At 40.8% G+C, this 21,513-nt stretch overlaps 1 protein-coding gene across 1 annotated transcript in view; it reads left to right on the top strand.

The window, feature by feature from the left end:
* The first annotated feature begins 1,733 nt into the window (after positions 1 to 1,733).
* Positions 1,734 to 21,513, top strand: part of znf800b (zinc finger protein 800b) — a 28,776-nt gene continuing 8,996 nt past the window's right edge. Inside the window, exons 1-3 of the mRNA XM_073481194.1 lie at positions 1,734 to 1,878; positions 15,537 to 15,648; positions 18,601 to 18,931. Of these exons, the coding sequence (XP_073337295.1) occupies positions 15,592 to 15,648; positions 18,601 to 18,931 (388 nt within the window). The 5' untranslated portion in view covers positions 1,734 to 1,878; positions 15,537 to 15,591. The remainder of the gene's footprint in view (positions 1,879 to 15,536; positions 15,649 to 18,600; positions 18,932 to 21,513) is intronic.

The following is a 21,513-nucleotide window of genomic DNA, read 5'->3' on the forward strand; positions in this document are numbered from 1 at the left end:
GTGGTATACAGGCTGCCGCTGCCCCCTAGGGGGAGACTAGTGGTCCTCCACAGGGACAGATTGGCCCCATACAGGGGTGATGCACGTCCACCTCAGCGCCCAGGACCCTCAACACCTTCTCAGAGAAACAAGACAGCCACACCCCCACGTTTACTGACTGTTTCCCCTGTCAACTCCCCACATTCCCCCATGCCCCTAAACTCACCCCCTGCTCATCAGCAGGTTGTTCCAGGACTGCAGGTGCAGCCGCTTTTGTTCACTCCAAAGCGGCCTCAGAGACAGAGACGGCCCCCAGGCCACCTCAGGGACTTTTTATGTGATCCCTCGGGGCGAGGGTCTTTGTAAGGGGGGGGCAGTGTAGCGACCCTGCAGTAATGTTACTGTCATAATGTGTTCTGTGTTTTAAAGTTCTGTGATTTCTGACTGTGAGTGAACGTGTTTGGTATAGACAGGTATGTGGTTGGATGAGTAAGGAAGGGGGCGGGGTGAGTGTAGGAAGGAGTGTGTGTTTTGGATGGGGAGTGAGAGAGTTCATGTAAGAGGAGAGCTGTAAGACAAACTCAGCGCTGTTGTTATTTTGGCGTAGTTACGGCCGACAGTAACTGTTGCGTTTCTAATAAATAAGAAAAGTGAGACCAACTCCTCGTCATTCTTCTGACGTCCTGTCGGACGCTACAATATCATAAATTACTAGCTTAAGGCTAGCTTACACTAACGGTTCTTCTGCTGCTGCTAAATTGAACTAGCTAACCTTATGACCAGCCATTATGTTAAACATTTTTTAAAGTTGTTAAACTAACTTCCATGCCAAACAATTAAAGAGACATCCAAGTGTAAAACCTTATTAACATAAACCCCCAAACAAATAGTCAATAATAATAATTAGCCTAATGGTATTTGTGTCGATAATTGATTAACTGAGTTGTAAACCACTTTCAAACTGCATTAGCCCCTATGCGATTTGGAAATTAGAGTAAACCCCACCAAAATGAGCATCATGAAGAGATGAGTTTATAATCAGCAGCTGCCCAAGTTTGGTTAAGTTGTCCATGGAGGGACTTCAGTGGGTCTCCATCCAAATAAAGGACAGTTCATTAACATTCATTCCCATATACTCAGTCACACAGTGCAGGAAGTGATGCCGAACAAGTTTGATATATCTCTGTTTTAAACTTTCCCACATGTGCCTATTCAGGTGGCTTTTGACCAACATGCAGGTCATGATGTGTGTCTGCATGTGCATCATCTTTATGGAGGAAACTGCGATCCCCATACTTCATCATATTTATATATAAGGGCGTTTAATTTGGCCCACACATTTCCGATTATCACTTAAAGTCGAGTCTTGAAATGGTTACTCAGTCACATGTGTAAGGATTTCATTTAATTGGTGATGTAAGGATTTTTTTTTTTTTTTTTTTAAAGTTTTCCAAGTTTTGGGAGGGTGTATCCCCTCCTGTTTTAGTTTGCGTTTGCGTCGTGGGCTCTTGTGGAGAGCTCTGTGTCCTCGAGAAGGTTGCGCGTTTTGGGGAGATAAATCCGCTCTACAACCGTGGCCTTTGCTCAAAATCTCGAAAATCATAAACTTCGTCTTCATTCAAAGAGGTCAGATCATTCATTTTGTTCGCCCCGTCGCCCCGAAGTGCCCGCATTTCCAGCTGAAATTGGACGTAGAGGGTGCACCTTTGCGCAGAGACTGGTTTAATGCTGAGAGGCTCCTCTGGGTGCACAAAGACAGCGGCTCGCAGACGAACTTGTTCAGAGTGAGCCGGGGACGCTGGGAGGCGAAATAAACAAGCTCCGGACGAGAAGTAGCCACGGCCGCGCAGTTTTACCTCGTCAAACACACTATTCCACCACCCATCCAACGAATACAAGGTAAGGACTTGTTTTTAGTGCGATTCAGCGGCGCTGGATGGCTGCGGAGCGGGTTAAACCTCCTTCGCTCTGGCTTCCCGAGCATGGTTGTTTTTGCAGAAAATGGCGTCATCGCCCTCTTGTTTCTGCCTGGCCGCGGCGGGGAGAGGAATAGTTTCAGAGAGTTGTAGCAGCCTCTACGTGCAGCGTTTCGCTCCACAAAGAGGAAATCACCTACCGCAATGTGTTTTATTCAACAGCGAATCGTCAAAATGTGAGATAGTTCGTGATTTCGCTCGGTAGAAGGACGCGCAAAGATGGAAGGGTCACCGGTCCTGTGCGCCAAGCTGCTTCTTGGAAAAGGTGGCACGGAGCCGCAAAACGCAGCGTTTTACATTCATAATAACGCCATCCTCGCCGGCTCTAGGCTAATCCAAATGACCGAGGATGGTTTAGTGTTATTACCAGGGTGATGATGGATGTATTTATGGCAGTACTGCACCTTGTCTTTGTGTGTATTTTATTCGGGTTAGCTCGTTTTTACGCCGCACTCCCCTGCCATGCTGCAATCGTTATGAGGGGGCCTCTCTTTAACGGCTTGAAAGGTGCATTTTGTATTTGGCTTTTCCTTTGATCAAGTCAAGCTGGCCCTTTGTTGCCCAAAAATAGTGGCGTTTTTTTAGGCTGACAATATAAGCGTGTAAAAAGAGATTTTCGGGGATAATGGGGGCGATGCAAATCGTGCCATGAGAACGGCGACTGCCCTGCGCTCTGGTTCGCCGCTCGCCAGACGAGGACAGCCTGAATGAGATAAAAATAAAAGTCTTTCGGACGAATCACATAGTTTGCACAAAACTGGGGAAGTCCGGCGCTGCGCAATGATTGTGCTGCTGCTTTGCGCAGAGCGTAGTGGCAGCTGCTGTAACCGCCGCCACCATTTCGCCGCGATATTTTTTGTGTGTGTTGGCCAACCTTTTGTAAATAGTTGGGGACTCTTGGATAAAAGAGCACAATAGTATTCATGCGGGCCCTTTATGGCCTGTGAATGCGGTCCTAAGTCCCACTCCGGCTGTCCTGTCTTTCCCCGTCAGCTACGTGCATGCGTCCTAGCACTGGCCACCACACATCCACCATAGCGAGGCCACTCGGTTCCCTGTGTATACGCTCCGCTTGGTTCCTCCTGTGACCAAAAGTCGAGGACTGATTCGTGTGCCGAGTGTTATGGTACAGGCCATCACGATCAACTCGAAACAACGACAAAACATCAGCCACTGAGCCTGCACATCGCTCGCTCCGTGCACATTTTTATTAAGTTTCCTGAGTTATGCAACCGCATCCCCGTAGAGCGAACGGCTCATCCGCCTTTATTTACTCGTCACCCACCATCGGTTGGATATTTCTGTGTGTAATATCTGGTGAATTGGACCAGTCCCCGCGGCGACGACACTGATTGAGGAAGATATGTCATTTGCAAATCACCCAGTGCCATTTGCGTCACAGCCCGCGGCCTCGCACGCCCATGGGGGGCGATGGAGTTGCAAATGGAGACTGTGTGTGTGTGTGTGTGTGTGTGTGTGTGTGTGTGTGTGCTGACGCTGCCCCAGCTGAAAGGGAACCAATAGACACGGACCCGGGCGGCAACAATCGCCGTGCGCTTCCACTCTCCAGTAGTGCACCGACTTGGGATTCCGTATCAACGCGGAAGATCGCGCAGTTTATTCGGGATGGTTAGGTTTCCTTCGCCCTGCCTGGGATGCGTAAGTGGATGCGTGCACACACTGGCTAAACCTGCTTTAGGGCTCGACAGGCCAGCAGGAGAGGAGTATATCCGTCCGGTCCTCCCCTCATGGTGCTCGGTGCATGTGGCTATTGTGGAGTCGCTCATGTGTTGATAAATGTCTTTCCACTGGATCCTGATGATATGACCGTAAAACCTTTATTAACAGCGCAGAGGATAAGGTTGGATTATGATTCGGACACTGGATACACATCCGCGTCGTGTTTGTGAACATCCACAGCGCGCCACGCGTTTCTGGTATGGAGATGAGCAGGGCGTTTTATCCAGGAACGTTTTATTTGTTGCTGTTGCGCTTTTGGGCACTGCGCATGGTTTCATCCACCGGAGCCCGAGACCAGAGAACTTATTCAAGAGGCAGAAAGTCCTGAAAATCTCAAACTGGGAAGTGCAGATTCAGTCAGCATGGAAATATCTTATAGGCTTATGTTGTGGGGGAAATATACAATTTATATTTAATCAGTTATGCAGTCTGATCGGTGACATGCTGGTACCATAACACCTATTGTTATGATGATATGATAATGATATGATAATAGTGATATGATGTAATGTAGTCTGTGGTATGCATTACGATATAAAAGTAGACTTAAAGGTAATATGAGCAAAATAAATGAATATGGGAAATAGTGCAATAAGTTGTACTGTAAAAACAGTGCAAATACATAGATTTTTTATTTTTCGAAATTAATCTAAATAACTGGTGTAAAGATGTTTTATGGGGCTAAGCTGCAGTCAGGTAGTGTATTGAGTATTGTTATAGTTGCAAAAGAAGGAATACAGATTGCTAGAGATTCACCCTAGAAGGCCCGAGTCTGTGGAGAGTTTGGATCATTGGTGCAACTTCTGACCTGCATGTGGCTGTTAGTTTAGTATATGATTGTTTGACTGGAAACTTATGTATAGAAGAACGTGGCTCTGTCTGAGGTCAGGTGTAGAAATGGTTCTACTGTACATTAATTGTCAAGTTAATTAATCAGTTCAGATTTGGCACATTCCCACCACCCCCCTTAAAATGTAAAACACATTACCTGAGTAACTCCGACACAGTAGAGATGGCCAGTCTAACCTTGAGGAGGAATATGAACGGGTAACTAGGACATGAGTGTAGATAACAAAGTGGGTTATAAGGAACTAAAATAAAATGGAAAGACAGATTAGCCTGAAGTTGACAGAATTGGCCTGCATATTTCAGGTACTTTACATTAAAGACTATTGTTTGCATTCATCCCATTTGCAGGTCTTTTGGCTGCCTCAACTGGCCCTCCGTTATATGAGGCTTTGGGTTATAGCAACCTGAGATTAGTCTTTCCTTATTAGAAGAGCAGCCAAGACTAGCTGGCTCTCTTCCCTGATAAAGTTTCCCCAGGTATCATTGTTTTTTCTTTTTACCAGAGTGGCTGTTGACTGCAACTATCAGTTCAGTGATGTCAGAGTGATTCAGTTGGTTTAATGATGTAGCACTGCTGTGTTAAGTCACTGAGTCACCTCATCAAACCAGTGTGCAAGTTAAGTCATTCAGCGAACCCATAAACTTGTAACCTGTCAGAGAGGCAAACAGAGAGACTGACATGAAGATATCTCCAGAAAATCAGAGTCAGCGAGACGATAAGTAAGTCAGCGACACTACTTATCCAGTTAGGTGTATGACCTGAAAGCCAGGAAGCAGCGGTCAGACAATTCTAGGTCCCATTGAACAGTTAGTGTTCGTGCACAAGCCTTACCTACATAGTTGTCCTACTGTGTCAGCGGTGAACACAGAGTCTCCAGCACAGCTCCACCTGTCAACAAGGGCCTACTTTCTGGCCATTGTGACCAAACATGCTCTGGTTACTTGGAAAAGATCAGTCCAGCACTGCTCTGTGGATATCACATTAATTGGTGCTTTTTTGCCTCATGTTGACATCACCATGTACAGTGTTTAATTATACATTTACGTGTGATTTCAGAGGCTTGATTTCAAAGATCATAGGCTGCACATCCACACCTGCCCTGAAAATGCCCATTATGCATCTCCCATGGCTATATTTATTTAAATGTGTGTCCGTGCTCCCTTTCCACACTCTGCTGCTGCAGCTCTTACACAATGCACAGTGCAGAATTCCCTTTCATATCCACTTCTGAAGATCCAATTACAAATTTCGCCAAATCAAACTGTTTGATACCTGTTTTCCTGCCATCGAGTATGTTTCGGTTTGATTGGTTGAAGAAAGCTGTCACAGGAAAACAAGTGGAGCTTTTTGCAGACCCTTAAAACAGCATATTTTTCAATCTATAACTTTGTTGGGCTGTGAAATCTGTGGAGAAAGTGAAATTTGCTGTTTGGGAGACTGAGCAGTATTTCTAGAACTTGGAAATGTGGGAGTGCATGTAGGCACACAACTCTGCATATACGTGTAATTTGTGTGTGTGTGTGAGGGCCCCCGGGTATTCCCCTATTTGCAAAGAAATTCATGAGAATGATTTGTTGCCACAGTGATTAATGTTTAGGCATTACTATAATAAAGTAGCGTGATATTTTCACTTTTAGTACCAAATTGTTTGTATGCAAGATCACATGACTGGTCATGAGCACATGCTCACTGATGTTGTCACATAAGACCAATTGGACACTATATATGAAAATATCAGCCAAATAAATTAAGGGCTTTTAACATTTTCAAGTGCTGTTTGAATGTCAGAGAACTGTGATAGTTATACCTTCTGGAAAACATGATGCAGTCAGTGGATCAGATGAATGTTTGGAAATTCCCCTTTTTTGGTTGTTTTTTTGCTGGGCACAGAGAAGCTGTGGTGTCATTTTATTGAATATACTTTATGTATGTACGTAATGTAGGGTACATTAGGTCTGGATATGTAACATCACCACACAGCATAATCTCTTCACTTTTTTTGTGAGACTTTAAAAGTTGTGTTGAATGTTGGTGGCATACTTCGTAGCGTAATGCGTTTTTAGAACATATGTTTACTATCTGTTTTATGTACAAACCTGATTCCAGAAAAGTTGGGACGCTGTGGAAAACAAATAAAACTAAATGTGATAACTTGCTAATGCTTGTTGACATATACTCAGTTGAAAAAGTACAAAGTGTTACCTTATCAGTTTTATTGATTGGTGCAAGTATATGCTTATTCTGAATAGATTCCTGTAACACGTTTCAAACAAACAAGTCGGGACAGGAGCAACAAAAGACTGTAAAAGTTGTGGAATTCCCAAAAACACCTGTTCAGAACAGGATAATTGGTAACAGGTGATAGTATCATGATTGGGTATGAAAGGGGAATCCTGGAAAGACTCAGTTGTTCACAAGCAAGGATGGGACAAGGTTCACCACTTTGTGAAACTCATGATTGCTTCTACATGGGCTTGGAAATACTCTGAAAGTCCATTGTTGGTAACAGTTTGTTTACAAATGATTGCATTCTGTTTTTATTTACATTTTACACAACGTCCAATTTCAATATTTTGGAATCAGGGTTGTATATGCATATTGTTATTTTTGTCAAATATGACTTAATATTCCAAGTTGACAACAGGACACTCAGCTTCATATCCTGGATTGCCAACATTTCTAGAACCACAGTTAATAAAAGCCACCGATCATAAACTGTACCATTCAGTCATACTGTGTGTAGAAAATGCTCAGAGAAAAGGAATATCTTTAAGCATAAAGGAGTAGTGCTGGGCTGATGGATGATGGTGTCAATAACGGGGGTGCACCCTGCCAAACAGACAAACAGGGTCGGAAATTAACACCGGCCATACACAAAATACATTTTCTGTTTGGCTGGTAAAATCTCGTTAGTGAAAATAGTAGTTACTCATGCATAATCAGAGGTGGCAACACTACACACATCCTTTCCAAGTAGAAGTACAGATACTTGAAAAAATGAGTGGTAAAAGTAGAAGTTCTGATTCAACTTCTTCACTCAAGTAAAAGTAAGAAAGCACAGGCTCTGAAATGTACTCAAAGTATAAAAGTTACAGGCCATTTCTGTGCATAGCTAATTGAACTTCATGTCATCTGTGTCGCTGCTTTAGTTACTTTTGCGCCTTTTCTCCATTCAAGTCTTCCTCTCTGCCTGTTTCCATCTTGCTGTGCCTGCCGTGTGTGATATGCACTGATAGGTTGAAATCAGTTTTGTGATGTTGAGAAGGTGGCGTGCAGTGATGGAAAATTGAAATAATTCAACATTCCCCTCAAATGCATTAGAACTAAACTAACAAGCCTGTTTCAAAAAATATGCGGATCAATGTTTAGATATTTGTGTTAAAATGCAGGGAGTAAAAGTAAAGTTGTCAGAAAATAAAATACTCAAGTAAAGTGCAGATACCTGGAAAAACAAAGTATTCGTACTTTGTTACTCCCCATTTCTGCGCATAAGCCTTCAATGGGTTGCGCTACTGGTTAGCCCCATCGAGGCTCCAAAGAAACAATAACAACATCATCATCTGTCTTGATGTTTCATTGTGAACATCATCATACTCCAGTTTGGTAGACATCGCCTAACCCTACAGGGGAACTCCGTCGATAGGCCACATCACTGTTCCCTTCCTATCTTGTGGTCAGGTGGTATGGCTGGTTTGTCTGCAAGCAGTCAGCATCATGTCAGTGAGTGTAGAGTCCCTCCATTAGGAGGAAGTCCTGTCAGATCGCCTCTACACAGCCATCGGAAATAACAGAGAAAGCAGTGGTGATTGGATTGCAGGCCCACATCTATTGGCTCGAGAGCCACATAAACATTTAAATGTATACATACATCATACAGTATATACATGCACACTTGTACAAGATGAAACATGAGAGGAAGTTTTGCTCTTCTGACATGGATTTACCTGATTTGTTGCCTCTGGAAAGGCAAATGACAAATTTAACACAGGCAAATTGATTTCATTATGGATTATCACTGAATATAAAACTAAACATAATTGCTTGTAGCACTGGAGGATATATTGTCAGGTGTAATTGTGAAATATAAAGCAAAGGATGTTGCATTTTTGGTCAGAACAGTTAATGTGTAAACATAAACTTAAAAAAGTTTTTTACATTTGGAAATTATAGATTTAGTTGAATGGCTGCTGATGGAGTGAGTCTTGAAGCTGGGTGAGTAACCAGGTAGCAGGAGATTTGTTCATGGTTATGACTGTGTATAGCAGGAGAAGTTAATGCATTATTTTCTGAGTTTAAATGATACATTCTTTGGATTGTCAGTCACAGATATTTTTTTTCAAAGTGCCTCAGGCATTTCTGTCACATCTCACCCATTCATTTCCAACAAAGGCTCATTTTCTTCATCTTTTTTATGCAGTATTAGCCATTTTTCAAGTGTTACCATCATCAGCAGCAGTTGTTTATCAAGTAATATGCTGAGGAGGAAAGAAGAAAATGCTATTTTCAAATCAGTTTTTTCCCCATTGATCTTTTGAAATTGGTCTTTCAGCTTGTGTAGAAAAAAGGAATAATTTTCTCACACTTCCACAGAACATCATGGGACATCCAGAACAATATCCTTTCTTCTTTAGTTGTTGTCTGGACAGGGCACCAATCAGCACTGCTTTACAAATATTTAATGCCTTAACATTAGTATGTTGAAGTTCGGAGCAGATAAGACTTTGGCAGAGTTTGATATTTAGAATAACTTGACATTTGCAAAGAAATGGAATAAAACCTGAATCTGTTATCTGTCGACATTATGAGCATGAGTATGAAGCTCTTGTGGAGTGTGAGTGTAAATGGAGTACATAAAGCCTCTTCAGAAGCGAGTGTTGTTGTATGTGTTCTCAGATGGTTGTCCACGCTGGGGTTTTTAAGCCTCGGTCAGCACCGGCAGACTGCTGCTTGTCAGGTTTTTATGAAACACTTCTCAACAAAGTAATTATGTTGCTGTTGGTCTTCGGTTGGGATTTGCAACCTTCTGAGTGCCATGGCACACTCAAATGAGAATCTGAATCCCAAGACGAACCTAGCTGTTGATTACCATATAAAATGGAGCTGTAGATGTAAATGAAGGCAGTAAAGTAACATTTCTTACTGTGATTGTTACAGACATATCTCAGGCCTCAGAACCACTCGTACGAACAGATTTGTTCTTAAATGGTGATTGAAGTGAATTTGTGGCATTCGGTTTTCTTCGTACTTAGCCCAGACCTGTCATATACCTGTCATATAAGTCGAGTACATATGGTACATGCTTTGAGTAAGAATTATAATGCCTGAACACAGATGACTTTAGTCACAAGTTTAAATATGTAACTGAAATTAATTTTGTTCACTATATTATGTGATTTTCTGAGAGGTTTTAGGATTTGTTATTTTTTATTAGGATATTTCAGTAGAGCAGGAAAATTCTCTCCGACAGCAGCCTCATATTTCCTTATGCATTCTTTATCACTTTGCATTATCATCCTCTGTTGCACCTGACAGTGTAAATCAACTCCTGTAGGATATGATACTCTCCTGCTGAATATATCCGTGATTGTCAAATACTAGTCATGGAGCATTTTTCTTTATAAAGCCGTTTTTAGCATAGCTTCATGTAGTCTCAGCCATTCCCTCTTTATGACCTTCCCTTTAAAGTGCTGCCTTGTTGGCAGTAGGGATGGGGGATTTAGCCAGAAAATAATGTCATGATCTATGTAGCCACAATATCGATTTACAGTCTAAATTGCGATCTCTTTTCTAAATGTTTAAATGTACTGTAGAATATAGCCAGATTTGAAAAAGTCAGTGAATTTCTGCATTTGCACCTTTTTAAAGGAGGCCTATTATGCTTTTTCATTTTCCCTTTCCTTCAGTGTGTTTTACAGGTTCTTCTGCGTGTAAAAGGTCTTGAAAGTTAAAAAGGTCAAAGTCCGCACCCATGGAAGCTCCTCTCTGCCACAGAAAATACTCCTGAAGTGCCTGAAATGCCTCGTCAGGAGTCCTGTCTTTAACTCTTTTTCCTAATTTTTGCCTAGCAGGTAGTTTGGCACTTGAGAATTGATTTAATCTAACTGCTTTGTTGTTGTTAGTGGTGCCGGTTCAGGCATGTGTAAGTTGGCCAGTCACAGGAGACTGGACATTAGGGAGGGGGGCCTTAAAGCGACAGGAGCTAAAACAGAGGGGGAATACAGTTCTGCTGCACGCTTCATGCTTTTAGCTGTATCTCACTTTGAATTATTTACGATGCATTATTCAAGGAAGAGCCATGTGAAGTAATTCGTTCAATCAGTATAGCCATCTAGTTGGCTACATCACTTGAATTGTTTGTTCATGTGAGGCAGATCTCATCCGGGAACAGAAGGAAGAGGACATTATATACTATGATCTTTATGATTTAACAGAAAAGTAGATTCTGGACGCCTTCAGGATTGATCATTACCTAGAATTATCAGATCACCAACTCCTATGTTTTCGACAGCTGTACTGTTAATACTTTCCTCTAATAAGACGACTGGAACTGCTAAATTTGTTATATATGTCTTTTTCAGACAGCAGCTGACATGCAGCTTGTAGGGTGAAAGTTCAGCTTTTCAGTCATGGGTGACATTTTTGATTATGCTAATGATCAAACTTCACAAATGTTCACCACCTCCTGAACAGGTGACATTCAAGTTTGTGCAGTTAAAGGAGCAAACCTCACAGAAAAAAGTAAGAGAGGTTTATGATAAGAATACAAAAACGGTCTTGCATGAGGCCCATTGACTTCTGTAAAAGCTCTGTTTCCATTAGACGGTCCCTAATGCATAGAGGTTTTTATGTGTAGTTTTTCATCTTCAAGGGTCCTTTTGTCAGAAATTTCTGATCCATATATATTCCCTGTAACCACTTGCTCCTATTCAGGATGACAGGGTGCTAGAGTGTTCCCCAGCATGCATGAGGTGAAATGCTGAGAAACAGCTTCAACAGGTCATTAGGGGCCACAGAGCTAACAAGCTAACACATAATTGAGCGCCAATTTCACTCAAGCTCACACTCGCAGCTAAGGCCAATGTTGAGAGGTAATTTAACCTGAGTTTGAAATGTATCATCACCTTTAAGTATTGCATCAACTAAAATTAACTCTATTTATTTTTAAATGAAGCAATACAACCTTTAAATGAGGTTGCTGCAGTCGTCAGTAAGGTAGACAGACTTTCCGGTCAAAGTCCTAATTTCCCATTATAGTTAATGGCTAGTGTTAATCTCCCTTCCTGGTATAAATAGAGCCTGGGAAGGCGCATAATGCATTAATATGCCTGCTTTTAATTTTGCTAGAATATAAATTATTTTTTATCTAATAGCTCTGTTTGAAATTAATTGTGTCTTCATTACAGTTAAATTTCAAAGGCAAAACTGCTCAAAAAATGGTTCAAGAATAAAGTCCAAAAATCATAGTCCACCTGTAGCATCTCTCTCTGTCTTCACCTTATACACTGAATTGGAGGCAACTGTGGTTTGTAGCCTAGGATATCTGCTAAATTAATGTAGCATGATACAAGTTAATAACAGCTTCCATTACCCACATTTGATTAGGTACTGTATTCCACTACACTTGTCTACTCCCTTCAATGGAGGCTCAACACCAGTTGTGTTTGTTTGTCAAGTGACAGCTCCATCATGCCAGTAGCCTCTGCTGTCATGTTATCACACAGTTCTTAATTGGTTCATCCTCCATATTAAAAGCAGATTGTTTCATGTGAATTTGAAAGAAAATGGAGAGTTGTGACAGAGGTCTGGAAGTCTGGAAAAGCATTTTAATTCAGGAACACACAATTCAGTTTAAAGTCGGATTATAATCCTGATTTGTCCAAACTGTGTGCACGGGTGTGTGCAAAACAGACACATCACCATTAACTGTCAGCTCACATTTGTATTATGTTAAACAAGTTTGATTTTTGACTGCAACCTGGGAAAATCTATTCTCAATCTGTGGTTGGACCTGGATAACTGTGGACATGTTTTTAAGTGTATTTGACTGTGACTGTGGTCTACAAAGGCCTGTGTTTTCATATCCATCTGAAATTTTAAATCGTCTACACCTGGCTTTTACTGCAAATATTATCATGCATAATTATTGTGTTCCAGCCTGATAGACATTTTGTGTGTTATTTTATGATGCTTTCGCTGTGTGATGTTTGCAGTCGTCAGTAATAACTGTCAGCCATGATCAAATTGCCTCGCCACCATGACTAAAAATCATGTTGAACTCTGACTAAAACATCAGATCTAGTCATGGATTCAAATTTTTGAGCCACGTCTTTTTCACACTCAATTTTAAGCTATGTCAAGTCCTTCAAGTGACTCGACTGAAACGGATGTGCCGCTTTTTTCGTTCGGTCCTGATTAAGTGCGCACAAAACAGGTGCACAAGTGTTTTTCTGATTTTAATTCCATTCAGAAACTCTTCCTAATCAGAGTGATACCTCTGTGTTCAGGATCCTACCTGTGTGATAACATGATTTACACAGCTGTTACCTCGCAAGGTATTTTTAATTTCCCATTACAGGGCCATAACAGCAGTCTGACCTTTGTCTTTTCATGTACACACAGCTTCGTATTGACATTGTTCTGGCAGATAATTAAGTGAGTGAAGTTGTGTAGTTGTTGTTTTGAATTGTAATGAGCTCACCTGCTCCTCTGCTTCAGCTACTTGAATGAGGAGGCAGAGCTCCATCAGTGTGCATGCCTCAGTGAAACAGTGCAGCAAATCACATCCTTTGTATTAAGATGTACGTTGTGTTAGGGCAACCCCTCTGTGGCCCCTTGAGTGTTGCTCTGGGTCATTATGTCGTTTGGAGACCTCTCCAGACTACAAAACTTTTCAACTTAGGAAAACATTCCAGGTTCGAGCTTCGTCTCCATCTGCTGGAGGTTAAGTGGAATTACAAATTAGGGATGTGCCTGTGCATATGACACTGGATGTAGGATGGAGGCATCTGAGGTCACCAACACACTTTTCACAGTCGTGTAACTTCACTGTTCAAGCTTTGCAGCTAATTTTCTTAAACCAAAAGTTTGGAAGAGAGAGTTTCTTCTTTTCTGTCAGATTTTCTATTTATTTTGAATTTAAGTTTCCCCATAGTTGTAAGACACAGTGATGATTTCTCGCTTTTAGTATAGCATTTCATTGTTACTGATAGTTTAGCATAAAATCATAGAAGTAACAAATATATGTTTGCCACAGGCTTAGTGGCGACTTGATCTTTAATTTAAAGAACATTGCTTTACCTATCTTATATTTATTCAGTTGCAGCTCATTTTGGTCCACCATTTGACTCTTTGGACATTTAAAACGTATCCACTGAAGAAGAAATTACCAATAAATGTCAATTTCAAGACTATATTTATTTATTTGTTTGCTAATGTTGGTCACAGCTAATGCTGGTCTTCTGTAGCTAGTAGGTATGACAAAAGATAACAAATGAGGAAACAGTGATGCTGTTCAGCATGCCACAGTGCAGCTGAAGCGTGTATTTGAAGCAGTGGAAATGAGCACTAGCGTGGTGTCAAGTGCATGTGGCTGAGTTGAACCAAACTGTTTGAACTTATACCGCCACTAGAGGGCAGCAACAAATGTCTTTCTCTCAGCATTGATGTTGTCATATAAATAAAACATAATCTCATGAAGCTCACATTTTTTTTAAAGTTTAGGCTCCAATTTACCTTAATAAATGTCAGTTCATAGATTAAATTTGTGAGTTTTTCCCAGGGACCTCTTATTTATTGCCCAGTTGGGTTACAGCATAATGAAAACAAGTCTAAAGATTCATCCTGACACATTCTCTAATGCACCAGAAATATGTATACCAGAGTATTATATCAGAATTAAGCTGGATTTCCCAACTCACAGTATGCACTTCAGAGATGGGTTCCTGACTGTTCCCAGTAGAAGTGCTTTGTTTACTGAATACACTTTTATGTATGTATATATATGTATATTGACTACAGCAGCACTTATTGCATAAACACACTTGTCATTAAATGTTTTTAATCCAGATCCACATATGCATACAGTAACAGTGTTCTGAGCAGTGTAAGGTGCTCCGGGGAAGGTGTGTGTATATATACAGTATCCATTAGCATAACCTATGTTAGAGAGGCCAGTGTACTCATTTTATATGCGCACAGGAATAGCGTGCCTCATGCAGGGTAATGTTGCAGGTAACATGGGTCTAATAGTCCTGCCAGCAATATGATGAGCAGCCAAATTAGCATTGTGGGAAACCATTACTGTGACCTTAAAATATTCAATGCTGTTTTATAATTAGATCGTCGCCTGGTGGTTTCTAAGCACTCCACAGCCAGTAAACACATGAAGTCCTTATGTTTGCTGTGTGTTTTCCAATGCATTATACATGCTTTCTGCACAGAAATGTGTTGTGGGTGTACAGTTTGGCAACAGAGGTGGAGTTTTGTTGTCAAATCCAATGATAAAACTTAGTTTGCCATTTCTTTTAACTTTAGTTTAATTTATTTTCAATTTTCAATTTTGATTTAGTTTAAAATGATACGGTATGTGTATTTGTGGATGTAAGAATATAATAAACTAAAACAACCCCACAGTAAGAGTGTATATATATTTTATATATATATATTTTAAGTATATATGTATATATTTTTTGCATTGTGATACATGAAAATACAGTGTTAAAAGAATTGAGTAACATTTCCATTGCTTTTGAATCTTAAAAAGAATCTATGTGGGACATCATTGATGCCATACTTTATGTAATGTTATGTATCAATGATGAATCAGCTTGAACATGTAATGAACAGTCAATGAGAGTTTTGTTTTTGCTGGTAACAGCTGGCTATGAGGTGTACATTCATACTTAAGCAAACATGAATACAATGTAACAAGAGAAGCCTCTGTAATGTGTTATGCTAAGCCTTTCCCTGGCTAATGTGGGGTGTTGTTGCAGGTTACAGGTGTGTGCTGGAAGTGAACGTGTGGTGCCGCAGGCCAGTCTTGGCAGCATGGTGAAGGCCCAGAAGTCAGCTGGGAGGAAGAGCTCCCAATGTCACCGCAGACAGGTACGGAAAAAAAAAAGACAACTATGTCTGGATGTTATTGTCCAGTCTCTTCCCTTCACTGTCAGAAAAACAAGTACGTTTCCTGGATGGGGATTACATTTAGTCCTCCCTTTTTAAATTTTGTTTTAGTCCAGATGTAAATGGAAACGTGTACCTGTTTGTTTGTTTGTTTGTTTGTTTGTTTGTTTGTTTATTCATGGCTAACTTTTTCTGCTGTGCTTAAGGAAATGACAGTATGCACTCTTAAATGCCACAGCCTTTACCTGCATGAGGGGGCAAACAGTTTGTGCCCAAACACCAGGCAATGCAATAAAAGTCATTGCATTGTTAATAATTCACATATCCATATTCGAGGAAGTGCTACAGAGACAGTGGGTGCTTATTTAATGCTTTGCTCAGAAATCATTACAGTCTGTCATGTGATCATAATGAAAGTAACAGATGAGACAAGACATTGATGTCAGGATTATTCCTATTTTTATCACTATAGAAAATGAATCAGTCATATTAATTATGATCCACCCTCTTTCATCCAGGTTTCACCTGTCTATTTAATTTTTTATTCCACATAGTAGTTTTATTGAGAAGTGAGTGGGAATTCTAGTCCACCCACTCTAATCAGGACCCTTTATCCAGCTCCCTGCTCACTGCTTCCCAATGAAAAGAAAAAATCAACCATGAATAGCTGATAATTGACTGATATTCATACTAACTGAAAGGTGATGCTCTCTGATATTTATGTTACCTTAGCACTGGACTGGATGTTGATGCTTTCTTTGCTTGCCATAGATATATACAGGTGCACCGAATATGTAATATTCAAATTTTTTGAGATACCGGAGTTTTGATTTTCATGAGCTGTAAAGCGTAATCATCAAAATGAAAACCAAAAAAATATTTCACTTTATGTGTAATCAATCTAGAATATATGAAAGTTTCACTTTTTGAATTACATTACAGGAAAAAAAAGAACTCTTCCATGATATTAAATTTTTTTCAGATGCACCTGTAGATGTGTTAGATTTCAGATGAAATGACCTCCACTTTGTTTATTTATTTTTCCCATCTCCTCACAAACAAACCGTTTGTGTTCATTGGCTGTGTTGAGTTATATGTTTTGCATTGGACAGATGGCTTCATTGAGCATGTGTAACATACTGTTGAGTTATTTTGTGGTCATTTGATTATGCCGTGGTATGCAGAGTGTGTTTGTGTGTCCGTGTGTGTGTGTGTGTGTGTGTGTGACATAGTGTCCAAGTGGCCCACTTGTCCTGTGGTGATGTGCTGTAATGTGCCTGAACGGTGGGAGTCATTTATCCCTCTTCAAGGGCGGCAGGGACACAAGGAGCGAGAGAGACAGACACAGACAGAGAGAAAATGAGGATAAATTGGTGGGTGGGAGAAGAGAAAAGATTGGGGATTTAGAGAGAAAGAAGGTCTGGTCAAGAGGCACAGCTACACACACAGATAAATGTGCGCACAGTGATGGGTCGGTGTGGAGTCACTTATCTGCTGAAGGGTAGCAGTGTGCGACAAGGTTAATGTCCCCCCATACAAAATCTCTGGACGCTCAGGAGACAGGAAAGCCACACAATCACAGACACACACACACACTCACACTCTCCTTCTCTCGCTCACCTGCTGTGACCCCTCATTCTGACAAACATTTTTTTAGCAGGGGATGGCAACTAATTTTATTTGTGATGGGTTTTCTTTCCTCTGTGGAATTTAAGCCAGCATTTATTTGTTTAGTGTCACGTTTTATGTATAAGATTGTGTCTGTGTGCTTGTATTGCTATCTTTCTATGTACTTAAACCTGCATTGTGAGGACATTTTAGACGGTCCAGACCTGATTTTAAGGTTTAGGTCAGAAATAGTTTTAGGTTCAGGTATGGGTTTGGGTAGGGCATTTATTTGTGATGGTTAAGGTTACGGTTAGGGGCTAAGGAAAGCATAATGTCACCGAGGGTCCTTACAACGATAGAAATATCAACATTGTGCATGTGTCTGTGTGTTAGTGTGTGTGTTTTATGTATTTGTTTCCAGTATTTTGTAGTAGTCAGTAAGTCATACTTTCGTTGCCTGACTAATTGAAATACGATATGATACGATTTTATTGTTGATTTATACTGAAATTCATTCTGCATCCTCAGGCAGCTCCGCTCAAGAAGTTTACACAAAAAGTAGGCATATGACACATTGAACAATCATGACCATGAAACATATCATAACATCCTCAGATCCATCTTATTTAGCAGCATACTAATGTTGGTTCAGCAGCAGGATAGAAGGATGTATAAAGGAAATTTTCAGTCTATTGCATGGTAATGATCTCCGGTTAAAGTCTTTTAAACTAGAATGTTAGTGTCTTTCTTTCACCATGAATTCATTTCAGAATGTTGACTTTAGTGCCATCCAGTGGTAGCATCAAGAGAGCATTCATGGTCAGACAGCGTTACATGCTGGTTCCCCCACCACCCAGATGTTTGACCCAGGGACACTGAGATTATTGGATTGAAAGCAGCACATAGAGAGAAACATTATCCATGTTTTGTTTAACTATTGTATGAATAAATGTGTCACAACTTACCATTATAAATTAAGCATTATGGTGCTATAGAGATTCTACAATTTAGAAATCACACTCTCCAGATGTAAGGGAACATGTCTGTTGGTCTAGACCCCAGAAAAAAGCACATCATCATCATTGTTATAATTCTTTTTGTGTGAAAATGAAATGCAAAAATTACCGTCTTTGTCATGACTCATCCCAAAATTAATAAATTATTTTAAAATAATTGCACCATGATTTTATTTGCATAACTTTTCAGTTGTACCACAATGCCATAAAAATCATACACATAGTTGTTTTAATTTGAGTCCTTTTTCCACTTGGATATGTTTTATCCTCCTTTTTCTGTAGCTCATGTTTTCATGGTTTTCTGGTTTAGGTTCCACAGACTGGTGGTCAGGCAGAGGTGGAGGAAGGCCAGCTCCAGGCGGACCCCCAGCCTCCACCACCAGAGGAGGAGCCCCAAGAAGAAGTCCAATCCTCGGATCAGACCTCTGCTTCAGCCGAGGCGCTCTCAGAGAACTTGGACCAGGAGGAAACTTCCATAGCTCAGGAAAAAGGCAACTCTGGTTCCCAGTCTGTGGCCAAGCCCCTATGGAAGCCCATTCCCCCTCTGCTGCCTGAAACTCACATTGAGACCAGGGACCAGAGCTGCCAGACTGAAGAGCGGTTCCAGCAGACCAGCGCCGGCAGCCATGCTCATAACACAGGTCGGTAAAGTTTTCTTCCTTCTGCACATCCTGTTGCTTTGACTCATCCACCCACAGGCTAAAACTGTCTGTCAGCCTCCTGTGTAGCTTCACTGCCAGAGCATCGGGGTATGGCTGTCTGTGTACTCCAAACAAAATCAAATGATGTGTTCCATCAGAAGAAATGGAGCTTGAAAGTCATGTTTACTCCGACTATGTAAGCTTTGGGATGAGTGAACAGACTCGGGCCACTAACTGAGTAGGAAATTGGTTACTAGCTAAAAGAAGATGCACATGGACTTAGGCTTAGAATAAAAGTGAAACTTTTCTGTTTATGGCTGCACAAGTAATCCTATCTCTGGCAGGATTTTGGAAAGCTTACCTCTTCGGAGTGTTGGGTATGTGGCTAATGAAAAATAAAAGCCTAGGATGATCAGAGAGATATGACTGAAATGTATGATTATATTGCTATCTGAGGCGCAACCACTTCATCCACAGAAACACTTTTGATATTGGGTTATAAAATATACTACTGGGCCCTGAAGTCTAGCGCTATGATGATGTAATGTTTTCTGCTGATTGCTGACATGTTTGTTTTCTTTACTTTTGGCTCTGCTGCCTGTGATCCTCTGCTTTTTCTTCCACCGTAGTTTTCCTCCTTCCTTCAAAGAGCAATGTACATGTCTTGATTCAGGTGAAAATCCTGCTACTGTGAGCTAATTTCTAACTGCTGCTGCTAAGGAGGGAGTTCCACCACTCATAGTAAAAGGAAGCTGTTTACCTCGACTGACGAACCTGATTGGTTGATCTTTGACCCTTTTGCAGGGAGCGAGGGGGTGGAGGTCGGCGGGTCACTGACCTGCCCCGCTGGGATTATAGTAGCCTGCCTCGGAGAGGTGTGGGGGGATGGGTACGAGTGAAACACATTCTGTCACACATTAATACATAATCTCCATCGCTTTCTCTCTCTGTTTCTAGCACTCTTTCCTTCACGTCGTTCTGGAGGTGTCAGTCTGTCTGCTGGTCTTTTTTCTTTCCTTTTTTGTGTGATGGTTTTGAGTGCTTGTGTGTGTGCTTTGGAGGAAGTGTGGAGACAACATGTCTTTTAACATGCAATGTCTCTGCTACTAGTCTTGTTATCTGAACAAAAGTAAAAACAAACAGACAAAAATCATTTCTTTATATGTTGCTATGAATGAACAAGACACAGCATTGTTCTCTGACTGACAGGAGTGCATCTTAGCTCAACATAAATGGTAGTTTGTGGGCTGTAATTTAAGTGTGTGCTGCAAAACAGTGGACATCTGTCACAGCTGGAAACACTGACAGTGTTTTATTTGGATCTTTGTCTCAGTCATCAATCTTACAAAAGGCTCTTTTTATTGCAGCACAAATGATATTTTGCTGTCACCTTCTTTCACATCAATATGATGTGAGAAATTAGACTTAAGCATTTGAGGTGATTACAATGTCTGTAGAGTAATTGGTCTGTTTTTGTGGCCCTCTCTGCTTGTATGAAAAGTTAAGATGGTATTGATGGAGGTTGAAATTAAACAATGCATGAAAGCAGTTAGAATGAGGGCACTTCACCGAGCCGCAGTCTGAGTAGCCTATTGTGGGTCATGGAGACACTGTCAGCTTTCATCAATAATGTAGGAACCAAAGCTCCACTCGTGCCATGTTTTACACAAAGGAAAAACAAAATTGTTTGTTTTAGATCAATAAGTAAAAGTGACACCCTAAAGGCATATTTGTTAAATATCTTTTCTGTTTTTCTCTTGCGGGCAGAAATATCTGTTTTGTACCTTTTGAGTTGTGCAATATCTGCAGAATCTTTTGTGGTGTGTGTGCTCTGCAGTATTTTAGTCAGGAATGTTAAAAAGATTTGGCAGGACACAAGCCAACCTGCTTTATTAGAAAATACTCCACACAGTTTAAGGAAAAAGAAAAAATCTCTTTTCTAAATTGTGTTACATTGCTCTTTTTTTGTTTTTAGACATTTGCATCATGCTGTTATTGAATAGCATGGTAACATTGTGTTCAATAATGTGATCAACAAAGCTTGCATGCAACTAGCAATGAGAAGAATGATTGCTTTACTTTTCTTACAGTATCATTGTTGCAATCGATTGATTAAAAGTAATAAAGTAACGAAAGTAACGAAAGTAGGTCAGTAAATCAAACAAACCATAAAAATCCCTACCAGCATCAGAATTGCTGTTCCCCAGCTGACCCTGCACTCCTGCGTGATTGAGATTGAGCAAAGGCAAAAACATTTTCAATACACATCAATACATTTCCTCGGGTCACATTCCTGCTTCTGCTGATAAAGTGGCACCGTGCGACATCCAAGCTGAAGTATCAGATGCTGCTCTGGCTCTGAACAGCGTCGGACTGAGAACAAAAATTTGTCATCAGCATGCCTCTGCCCCTCCATTGCATGTTTGCCAACAGTCCCACTTGAGCTGTAGTTGTCTGAAGAGCATCACTGTAAGACTGAATGAGTAACTGTAACAACTGTGCTGCATATTTCCTTGTTACATCTTTTGATAATACTAAGGACTGAGGGGTATATTTAATGATATACTGAAATTGGAAGGAGG

The sequence above is a fragment of the Pagrus major genome, chromosome 14, assembly GCF_040436345.1.
Source record: "Pagrus major chromosome 14, Pma_NU_1.0".
Lineage (NCBI taxonomy): Eukaryota > Metazoa > Chordata > Actinopteri > Spariformes > Sparidae > Pagrus > Pagrus major.